At 36.8% G+C, this 12106-nt stretch overlaps 1 protein-coding gene and 1 long non-coding RNA gene across 3 annotated transcripts in view; one reads left to right on the forward strand and one right to left on the reverse strand.

Moving 5' to 3' along the window:
* The window catches only part of LOC141381271 (uncharacterized), an 86575-nt gene that overhangs the window by 26822 nt on the left and 47647 nt on the right, over positions 1–12106 (forward strand). The window lies entirely within an intron of this gene.
* Positions 1–12106, reverse strand: part of usp31 (ubiquitin specific peptidase 31) — a 54174-nt gene that overhangs the window by 4197 nt on the left and 37871 nt on the right. Inside the window, exons 10-16 of one of the 2 annotated variants that reach the window (XM_087245061.1) lie at positions 10514–10591; positions 9426–9555; positions 7660–7779; positions 5100–5325; positions 3517–3675; positions 308–460; positions 88–126 (exon numbers count right to left, since the gene is read on the reverse strand). In XM_087245061.1, coding sequence (XP_087101187.1) covers positions 88–126; positions 308–460; positions 3517–3675; positions 5100–5325; positions 7660–7779; positions 9426–9555; positions 10514–10591 — 905 coding nt within the window. The remainder of the gene's footprint in view (positions 1–87; positions 127–307; positions 461–3516; positions 3676–5099; positions 5326–7659; positions 7780–9425; positions 9556–10513; positions 10592–12106) is intronic. The other variant, XM_087245062.1, reaches the window with a different exon arrangement.

A 12106-nucleotide genomic window follows, 5' to 3' on the forward strand; every position in this document is an offset into this window, starting at 1 on the left:
TTAAAAAGAAGAAAAGAGAGATTTAAACTTATGCGCTGATACCAGGCTGATTGAGAAAAGAGCATTGGCATGCAGTTTTGTCTTAACTGAGCAAGGCGGGAGATCCTGTGTTAGTAAGCGCTAAAGCTACAAGAAAGAGAAGACATCATAAAGAAAGGCAAGAGTAAAACACTGGCACAATACAGAGAATAACAGGACACAAGGAAGATGAAGGCAAAATATGGTACTACTTAGCTTCTAAAGATATAGATATCAAAGACACCAGAAAGATGAACATCCATGTTAGAAGCACGTTTATGTTCCTCACCATCGTCTTCACTGCGGTCACCGGGAAACTCCACCGACTCTGCCAGAGAGATCAGGGATGTACGTCTTGAGGAGGCTCCGGACGCCAAACTAGGTGGCCTGCTGCCTGGCAGTCGGTTAACCCAGTGTTCACATAAAGATGAACTGGTGGAACCTGAGATATTTGGACAAATGCAAAAATGAGGTCATGCTCTGCACTTTTTTTGACTAATAAAAATATTATTAGCCATTTCTGACAATTAACTATTTTGATGCGATTTATTTAAAATGTTGTGATAAACCACTGTTAACCAAAAGGGTTATTGAATACAGGGTCATTGAATTTCTCAAATTGTTCTTCAGAATGCAAGATTGTTTTCCCCTAAATCAGCATAATACAAACCAAGCCCCTGAGTAGGGCTGTAGAGGACAGGGTCAGTGTTTCTATCAGACACAAATAAATTAAACTTTGGACCAGGCATCGTTTTCTTCAGAAAAGGTTAAATTACATAAAAACAAATGTTTATGCTGCTGAATTAATAATCAATTCCAGCTCCAGTGTTAAATCAGTGACCCTTGAGATTCTTCACACTGTTCTCTTCTCTCATAAATTTGCCTTCAGTGGACAACCCATCTTTTTTGGGTGACTTGAATGAGTGTGTGACATTGCAAAAGTGCAACATTGTGGAAATCACATGTTATGAGCGACCAGCTTCTCTCTCTATGTCTGAAAGGCTGTTTGAAGCTTTCAGTAAGTCACTAAATAAAAACATAATTAGCCATTTCTGACTACTAACTATTTTGGTGCTATACATTTAAATGTTAATGTAATATAATGTGTGTTTTTATATTGTGCATTTATTGTGTATGGCCATACACCTAAAGTGCTTCACAATCATGAGGGGGGTCTCTCCACATCCCCACCAGTGTGTAGCATCTACTTGGATGATGCGACGGCCGCCACAGGACAACGGCGCCAGTGCGCTCACCAGAAACTAGCTATAGGGGGAGTGGAGAGACAGTGATACAGCCAATTCGGTGGATGGGGATGATTGGTAGGCCATGATGGTTAAGAGCAGATGAAACGAATTTGACCAGGACAACAGGGTTACAACCCTACTCTTTAAAAACGCCATGGGATTTTCAAATTACCACAGAGAGGACCTTGGTTTAAAGGGTCACGAAACATCAAAACACATTTTTTGAGCTGTTGACAGTCGTACATGTGTCCGACACTGCTAAAAACACTATTTGGACACATATATTTCACTAAAAAGTGTCAATTGGTTGTTTTTGCGTTATTTCAACCAAATTCGTACTTCTGGTTTAAAAAACGAATTTTTGAAGCTGCGTCACGGTCATGACATAATAGCGTTGTATTCCAGCGTGCAGACTGGACGTCTGAGCCAGAGTGAGTCTTATTACGTCTTACAGTGTGATGCATTAATGCATGAGTAAGGCTTGGTTCAAACCAATCAGCGCGCTCTATTGTGCAACTTCATTAATTTTCATTACTATCACCGTGTTTACACGACAAAGACGCCACATTGTGTTGGCAAAACAAGCGTGAAGTGTTGCTTTAATAGTTTGCTGCAGTTAAGTTTTTTTTTCATTTTCTCTCTGTGAGAGCTCAGTCACGTGTGGATTAACAGTGTACGCGACGCTCGACAACAATAACTTACGTGTCTAAGGAGGAACATTGTTTACCTGAGAGCTGTTATCATCTGCAAACGCTGAGATCTGGATTTGCTTGTAGTCTCCTCTTAATAAAGACGCGGCTCTAGTTGCTGGTGATTGTCCTGTCTCTACAGATTTGGTAAATGAGCGACCAGTGCTCTTTGTTTATTCAGTTTTTTCGTATCGAACAAACTATTGCACCGAGTGTAAACATGTTAGCACTACAACCACACTTTTACCTCGTGTAGAATTTTCACCGCATTTTGTGACCGGAATAACACACGCGGCTTTCTGACGCTACCTGCCGTGTGCATCTAAGTTTGCGGGACATGCGGAGGTTCTTTTTCTCTCATTCGCCATGCGGTATCAAACACTGCATGAAAAATACACGCTTAGAGCAGCTCCTCGGATCAAATATCTCGTTTGTCGCAAGGGACATGAATGAATTACCTGAATGAAAGAGCCAAACTGCAGTTAAAGTCCACCATTTAGTAATTTGGCAAATAATTCGACCACAGATGTCCATGTAAACACCATCACTTTGTCCCCTTTGTGTGTATTTTGACTCTGAAAGTCAGCGCGCCCAAATAGACACTCCCACACCATACCTCTTTTCTTCCTCCGACACTCCCCCCAAAACAAAGCTGGACAAGCCCACTTTTCTGACTTTTTCCAAAGTAGAGGTGTGAAAACACCCTGCTGAAACGAGGGGGTTTCATGGCCCTTTAACATCTCATCTGAAAGACGTGTGAAGAAATGTTGTGATAAATCACTGTTGATCATCAGGGTCCTTGAATACAGGGTCATTGGATTTCTTATTTGATGTTCATGACGCAAAACTTTTCCCCTCTAAAATAGCTTAAGACACAGATTTATTTAAACACCAACTGTAACCATGGTTACAATATATATTTTATTTTATATTGCAGACCTTTAATAAATGTAACATTACATTACATATAACAGCAACAGTGTTTTGTGCATTTGCATTATCCTAATATTGTTACTTAAAATACTTTCTTTGAGCTCCTGATTTTCATATAAAAAAAAAACACTATTGAAACAATATAATGACTTTTTTGTGGTAAGATATGCACAGTTTCACACTGTCATGACCAAATACTAAATATCCAATGGTCAATTGTAGTCTTCAATTGTAAATCAAAAAACTTCAACGTACATTTACATCTATATCACAAGCTATGTCAACCGTAATGACATCAATAATTTTGATGAACTATTTAGGTGATGTGCTCATGACCCTGATGTCAATATTATGACGATTCTGAACGACCCATTTTTGAAAGCCCTTCAATTCTAGATACGTTTGGACAGCACATCAAACTCTTTTAATTAGTAATTCTCCAGAATACAATCTGGCCCTACTTCAGTCTCGTCAAAGAGTGTCATACTAATAGGACGCAGTTTCAACGGACTGTGAAAAAGAGGGTCAGTTAAATCACATACCAGCACCATCACAGGCTTTCTAAACGAACAAGACAAATTAGTCAGCAAACTGTGTCAACCCAAAACTCACTAAGGAACAAAAGTCACCTGCAACAGAGCTGTTTGCCGACCATGAGGGAATAGTTGTCCTCCTTTGATAGAACAGAATGTATGCGGTCTGCTGACAGACGTCTTCATCTGCTACAGGCTGCACCTCACTGTCATCGAAGCAATACCACTGGCCATCAATGGAATTCTTACAGTACGCTGCAAGAGAGAAAACACAGAAACTGATATATCGAATCCACCCATCAAAACCACCAAACAATATAAGAAATCACAATTAGAGAAAAAATTATAATTATAGATTGTAGAAATATTTTTTTTGCTGTGGCTTTACCATGCTAATGAAACAATGTTTTACAAAATAATATAACTTTACTTTTTAATTGAAAAATAAAAATTAGAATTAGAGAACAGCAATGATTTAGCACAAAGAAATACCTAACAAAATATTGGTAATTGCAGTCAAAAATTAATAGGATCAGATCTTTTTTCAGCACACAATAACGTTTCAAATCAGAAAAAAATAGATCTTTGAACCAGACAACATATTCTTCAGAAAAGATTCAATTAAATTCCCTTTGAGAAACTGTATGTATTTATCCTGCTGAATTAATGACTAATTTCAGCTGCAGTGTTGAACCAACTGACCATTGAGATTCTCCACACTATTTTGTCCTCTCATGCATTTGCCTTTAGTGGACGACCAGCTTTTTTGGGTGACTTAAAAGAAGCAATATTGTGAAAATCACAAGTTATGAGCGACCAGCTTTTCTCTTTATGTCTGAAAGGCTCATCCATTTGGCCTCCATCTGGACAACCTGCTGTCTGAGGGTTTCAGTCAGTTTAGAACGCCTCACTATTTTGCAGCCTGTGAAAACTGTTAAGTTAGGCTGCTAATTAAATAGGGTTTGTCATATAATTAAAGGGATTTACCACCAGGTGCAAGATTAACACAGATAGCTGGGAGGATCTGAAAGTGTTTTCTAATATTATAATCAGTGCTCTTTTTTTAAATATCCCATTTAATGTTTTTATACTTTGCTTTTAAGTATTTGCAACACTGCAAAAATCCTCTTACTTATAGCTTTTGCTCTTTTTTTGTCCAAATATTTAAAAATCCATAAATCAAGAAGCATTTCCTAGACAACCAAAACATTGCGAATATTATTGCTTTGTTTTAAGGAATAATGTCGAAATTAAGTTTTTCCTATAAACAAGCAAAATAATTGCAACATAATATTAAATCAAAAGGAAAAGAAGATTATTTTGCCTACCCCTTCGGAAGATTATTTAGCTTGTTTTAAGGGAGAGAAAATGCAGCTTAAATTTTGTGTATTATTTCATAAAACAAAACAATATTTTTTGCTTGTTTAGAAAATGCTTTTTGATTTAAATTTTTTTTAGATATTTTGACTAGAAACAGGAAAAAAAATCTATGAAAAACATTTTTTGCAGTGAACTTATGAACTATGTTTTTAATAAAATTGCAATTTTCTCCTATAAGAATTACATCAATCAGGACTTAGCAGTGACCTTTTAAATGTAAGAAATTGTATCTTGTTTTCTAATTTTGATTTTAATCTAAATTTGATTTTAAAGCAAGCTAATGCACTTTAAAATGTTACCTGTGTAATGTCCTCCATGCATATTGCCATGATGGTTACACACAGCATAGAGATCATACAGGTAGTCGTCTGGGTTACGTCCGAGTCCGTAAGGCCTTCTCCAAGGTGACCAGTGGGAAGGCAAGCTCCAGCTGCTCTGGCTTCTTTTCACCACGTGTGGTGCCATATCCATACCAAGCAAAGGAAATCTCACCATGTTCTGCATCTTAACCCTCCTATCTCCTTCCTTGAAGACATAAAAAAAAAAACACAGACTTTAGTATTAATTCAATTAGTATTAAGCAGGCAGTCATTTAGCATGCACTTTTATTTAAAGGTACTACATAAATACTAACAAAACAAATTCAATATTTAATACTTAGATGTATTGTAATAATGAGCATGTACATTATTGATATTGTGGACATACTAAAATTCCGTGAATACTTGTTTATGATTTAAACATTTTCAGACTGTTGCATTGACTGTGATGCTAATCTTAATAGCTTTTCAAACATTACCATTTCGACACATCAATCTGGATTATAACGCTAAAAATTCTATGACTATTTAAAGGTCTTTTGTTCATTCCGATTCAGCTACAGTCAATGTAATGCCAATTACAAAAGCATTTATTAATCTTGGCTGATGTTCATTTCTTAGTAAATGCCTAATATAATATTAAACAAAAAAGTCATAATTTTAATGAATTGAGTTACTAACAAATAAAAGTTGTATTTTTTTTTACTCATATTAACACAATAACTAATTAATCTGCCTTTTTCTCACTGTTGAATCCATTAACAATTATTAATGTGAATTTACTGCAAATTGTACTTTGATTCATATGCAAACTAAACTACTTAGTTTTCATACCCAACTTTTTTTCCAGCTCAGGTCAATATCGTGACTATACCATACAAGGTGATAAAAGCTTCAGTAATTAATCACAACAAAAAAAATTAAATAAGCAGTGTTGGGGAAAGTTACGTTAACACATTATTTTGATGGTCCGTTTGAGTGTTAGTAGATTGCCTGCTTAATATCTGTTGATACTGCTCCTTCAACAGACATTTAACTGACTACAAGAAACTTTGCAAGTACATATCAACTTACACTAACCATAAGCCCAACCCAACAGTCTACTTATAATCTAATGACAATTAGTTGACATGTAGATGCAATGTAACTTAAATTCAACAAACGGACCATCAAAATAAAGTGTGACCAAAGCTACTTTAGAAAGTAATGCATTACAATATTGAGTTACTCCCCAAAAAAGTAATTAGCTGTGTTACTTTACTACTTTACTAACTAGTTACTTTTTATAGTAAGTATTGTCTTCGTTACTTTTTACCTTTTTCTGACCTGGCTGCGGCTTTAACTCTTTCTTAACTTGCAGGGTTTTGCTCTTCATGCGGTATACACAGATTAATGAAAGTTTAATAGCAATATATTTGTTACTTTTGTACTTTTTGTCTTATTTAAAAGTGAACTCACTGTCTGCTAAGACAATCTTCTTCCATGTGTTCAAAATATTGAGAATATTTTCATAACAAAAACGTAAGGTTCTGCCATACATTCTCTGTTCCTGCATTCTCTTATTGCGCTCGGGATTCAATGTGACTACGTTCATTTTAATTCAGCAATTTTATTTTTAATTGAATTAATCAAACTAAAAAGTATATTTAAAAAAAAAAATATATATATATATATATATATATATATATATATATATATATATTACTATTTAATTTTTAAAAGTATTATGCTACTTTACTCATTACTTAGAAAAGTAATATTATTATGTTATATTATTGTTATATAATATTATCGCGTTACTTGTAATGCGTTATCGCTGATTTATACTTCTGAGTCAAGTGCACGAGTATGCTCTGGCACAGCCTTCGCTCGGTCACCAATGCTGATGCGCACCTCTCAAAAAATGTATGTAATGTAAAATGTACATATCGCAACGACGCATAGTGCAAGCTCTGTGATTGGTCGGCTTTGTAGCGCTGACGAGTGTGGGCAGGGGCGAGAGCCGCGCGAACCTAATGGATCGAGTGTTTACAAGTTTCAAATCCCATGAAGGAACTCCAGATGGAAACTGTTGTTTTATGTTTACCTTATGATTAATGCTGTTGCACGTCCACCAGTTATCGCCTTGGAACGAGCGAGTTTTGACAACTTGTACATTAAGGTAGCGTTCAGAAAAAAACAAAATACCACTGAAGAAACACAACACAGAGGAAAATAAAAACCTCACTGCCAGCTAGCATTTTGGAAATGTTATTGCAGAGCAACACAAACAGCGCGCAGAATTATAAATGCACAGCAACGCGCAAGGCATGCACCGTGGGTCACGACAATCACTCAACACAGAAGTATAAACCAGGCTTTATCCCCATTGGTCATAAGCCCCAGAAACTCTCTCTTAATCATCATAAAAGCCAAAGGATCTCCCCTAGTGGTTCAAATGTTTACGAGCCAAACTTTCAGCACATGTACTCTACCGCACATTTCACAGCATGTTGAGTGCACCGTTGGCATAGGTGATGTGATTTGATGAGTACAGCACCTGTCTAAACCTCTTGAGGTGCAGTATGAGAACATCCGGCAGGGTCCACAGGCTGAGTTTGATCCGTCCCTGTTGCAGCTGCCTGCAATGTGGGCAACGCCAGGCATCATCTGGGGCCAACTGGAAGGCATTCAGGAAGCAGACATAAACAAAATCAGTCAGAAGGGTTTTACATTTTACAAATCTGCCCGTTTCTTCATTTTCCTTAAAGCACAGCCAGTTCCAATCCCTTTCTTTACTGCCTGAGGCTGGCTCTGGCTAACCACAGTGTATATTTATACGCTGTGTGGACCTCTTCCAGGGTTAAAGATGTGTTTGCAAAAAAAAAAAACTAGCAATTTTAAAACAGCACTGACAGCAGAAATAGGGTAACCTTGACATGTGTGTCCACAAAGGCAGCCCTGGAGAAGTGGAAATTAGCTAAATTAAAAAGGGAGTGCAAGAACTTTTTTAATGACATAGTTCACCCAAAAAAGTTCTCTCGATCTTATTTGCTTTTAAAAACTATATGACTACGATATTTAAGCAGAATCTCCAAGCTGTTTGTTTTTATACAAAGTGAACGGAGCGGTCAAACTCGAATGCCTTGTTAAGCATGGTCTACACCAGGGATGGGCAAACTTGATCCTCGAGGGCTGGTGTCCCGGCAGAGTTTTGTTCCAACGCTAGTCAAACACACCTGAACAAACTTATCAGTGTCTTTAAAATCACTTGAACTCTATAGGGAGGTATGTTTGAATAGGGTTGGAGCTAAACTATGCAGGACACTGGCCCTCCAGGATCAAGTTTGCCCACACCTGGTCTACACCAAGGCTATTTTATTCAACAAAAACTAAAACTAAATATATTGGCCAAGATTATTTTCATTAAATAAAACAACTTATAAATAGTCCTATTTTATTTTAGGCGGCCTTAACTAATATCTACTTACACTGAAATTAATTATTTGTTAATGCAAATACATGTTTTTTCATTGCAATTATGATTAAATTCCGGCAAGTAATTACATCTACATCCAATGTTTGTAATTGCATTTAAAAGTACACTGTTGAACATTCCTTACACCTTAAACCACCCTTAGAACTACCCATACCACCAAACCTGTCCCACACCCTGCCCATATCCGACCTCAAGACCACCAGAAGTGTTCTACAATACATTATGAACAAAGTTAGAATGAACAGTATAAGTTAAGGCCACCTAATATAAAGTGGAACCAAAATAAATGAATGTTTTTCAATAAATGCAAAACTAAAATTAAGCATAACTGAAAACAGTCACCAAAAAAAATACTGAAATCGAATTTAAATATGTACTAAATACGTACTATTAATATATATATATATATATATATATATATATATATATATATATATATATATATATATATATATATATATTTTTTTTTTATTTAGTGTCTGTTCAAATTATCATTTTCTTTTTATTACTAAAATGTTTGCACAAGAGTTCATGTAATCTGTGCCATCATTAAACTACATTTAAGAAAGGATAAAAAAAGTGATAGGGTATGGTTTATACAGTGGAAACAGAAATAAATGAGTACTATACATTATTACATAATAAACATCATAAAAACTCCATGAAGAGCTTCTTGTTTGACAACTGTGGTCCCAAACTAAGTTTCATAGAAGAAAGTCCATCATATAGGTTTGGAAAAAAGATATGACGACAACAGAATCTTCACTTTTAGATGAACTACCCCTTTAGGTGTAAAACTCGTATGTGAATTAGACTAAGTGTTTTACCTGCTCCTCTTTGGTGTAGAGCTGGAAGCACTGAGCGAGGGTGCAGGCCTGCGGCTGATGGTGCTGCTCTCTGTGCAGATACACACTCTCAGCATCAGGGATGTACTCTTCCTCAGTGTGTCCAAACAAACTGTGGGAATCAGAACATACACTTGCCTCAAATCCCAGAGTGCATAGAGTGGATTTCACAACAAACTACTGACATATCGGCTGCATCCGAAATCGCTTACTACTCAGTAAGTACTGCATTTGAATTAAAATGTACAGTACTACTCTGCCCTTCGAAAAGTACGTTCTATACATTATGAATATCAGTAGTATGAATGAAACTTGGACAAACTATATGCGCCATTGTGATGATCACGTGACCTACCCGCGTCAGTTGCATCGCTTCACTCCCATTCATGAATTCTCTCATCATGGGATAGTGCAGCATGCATTGGATGCACACTTCAGAATATCACCAGAAGTCATCCAGGTACTTCTCGCATACTGTTTTTCAAATTCTATGTATTCGGACATACTAATCGGCTCGCATACTCTTTTTAGCGTACTATATAGTATGGAAGTTTGCAATTTCGGACACAGCCATAGTATACAATGGCCACAGAAAGTACATAGCGTTAGACAAAAATAAAATAAACAAACAAACAAAAACAAAGCAACAGATTTCTCAAATTCCAATGATTTAACTCAAGTAGGAAAATCAGCACCGAACAGCATTGGGGTATTCACATAAACTGCAAATGTCTTTCTAACTAGAGAGAAAAATAAAGCACAGTGTATTTTGTTATCTTGTGATCAATACATTTCTGGCTGCAGTTCACTTAATGGTCGCTGATGTCACTAATAACAAATGTACATAAAGCCCTTTTAAATGTGGTTTAACTGCAAATATTTTGAAGGAATCCATTCATTTTCTTTCGGCTTAGTCTCTGATTTTTCGCCACAGCGGAATGAACCACCAACTATTCCAGTAGTTTTACACAGTAGATGCCCTTCCAGCCGCAACCCAGTGGGGAAAAAAACAACAACAAAAAAAAAACACACAAAAAAAAAATCCTTCATTGTTGCAGAGTTTTACTTACTATTCCTTTGTCTCCTTGTCCCACTCCACTACAATCTTAACATGAGGAGGTCCTCCTGGCCCACAGGACTTATATGCTCTATAAAGAAAGATTCAGGAAAAAAAGAAATGATTTCAAAAATAATTTGTAATTTTTTATGGAGATATTTAGACTTTTAAAAAACAAACCAAAACAAAGTTAGGCATGCCAAATTTAGTTTATCTGCATTGTTGTTTAATTATCCATTTGATTATTCTTGACTAAATGTGTACAAGACAAGTGTGCATTCCCATAACATATATGCATGTATATATTTATTTATTATGTATAGAAATGCACGCACATACATGTACAGTACAGACCAAAAGTTTGGACACAGTCTCATTCAAAGAGTTTTCTTTATTTTCATGACTAAAAAAAATTGTAGATTCACATTGAAGGCATCAAAACTATGAATTAACACATTTGAAATTATATACATAACAAAGAAAGTGTGAAACAACTGAAAATATGTCATATTCTAGGTTCTTCAAAGTAGCCACCTTTTGCTTTGATTACTGCTTTGCACACTCTTGGCATTCTCTAGATGAGCTTCAAGAGGTAGTCACCTGAAATGGTCTTCACTTCACAGGTGTGCCCTGTCAGGTTTAATACGTGGTTTTTTTTGCCTTATAAATGGGGTTGGGACCGTCAGTTGTGTTGTGCAGAAGTCAAGTGGACACAGCTGATAGTCCTCCTGAATAGACTGTTGAAATTTGTATTATAGCAAGAAAAAAAAAACTGCTAAGCAAAGAAAATGAGTGACCATCATTACTTCAAGAAATGAGGGTCAGTCGGTCCAAAAAATTGGAAAAACTTGGAAAGTGTCCCAAGTGCAGTCACAAAAAACATCAAAAGAAACTGGCTCACATGGGGGCCACCCCAGGAAAGAAAGACCAAGAGTCATCTCTGCTTCATCAGAGTTCATTCGAGTCACCAGCCTCAGAAATCACAGGTTAACAGCAGCTGAGATTCAAGAACAGGTCAATGCCACACCGAGTTCTGGCAGCAGACACATCTCTAGAAGAACTGTTAAGAGGAGACTGTGTGAATCAGGCCTTCATGGTAGAATATCTGCTAGGAAACCACTGATAAGGACAGGCAACAAGCAGAAGAAACTTGTTTGGGCCAAAGAACACAAGAAATGAAGATTAGACCACTGGAAATATGGGCTTTGGTCTGATGAGTCCAAATTTGAGACCACTGGTTCCAACCCCCGTGTCTTTTTGCGACACAGAAAAGGTAAACTGATGGACTCTACATGCCTGGTTCCCACCGTAAAGCGTGGAGGAGGAGAAGGAGGTGTGGTGGTGCTTTGCTGGTGACACTGCTGGGGATTTATTCAAAATTGAAGGCACACTGATTCAACATGGCTACCACAGCATCTTGCAGCGGCATGCTATTCTATTCGGTTTGTGTTTAATTGGACCATCATTTATTTTTCAACAGGACAATAACCCCAAACACATCTCCAGGCTGTGTAAGGGCTATTTCACCAAGCAGAGTGATGACCTGGCCTCCACAGTCACCGGACCTAAACCCAATCGAGATGATTTGGGGTGAGCTGGACTGCAG

Source organism: Danio rerio, chromosome 3 (assembly GCF_052040795.2).
Source record: "Danio rerio strain M-AB ecotype USA chromosome 3, GRCz13ab, whole genome shotgun sequence".
Lineage (NCBI taxonomy): Eukaryota > Metazoa > Chordata > Actinopteri > Cypriniformes > Danionidae > Danio > Danio rerio.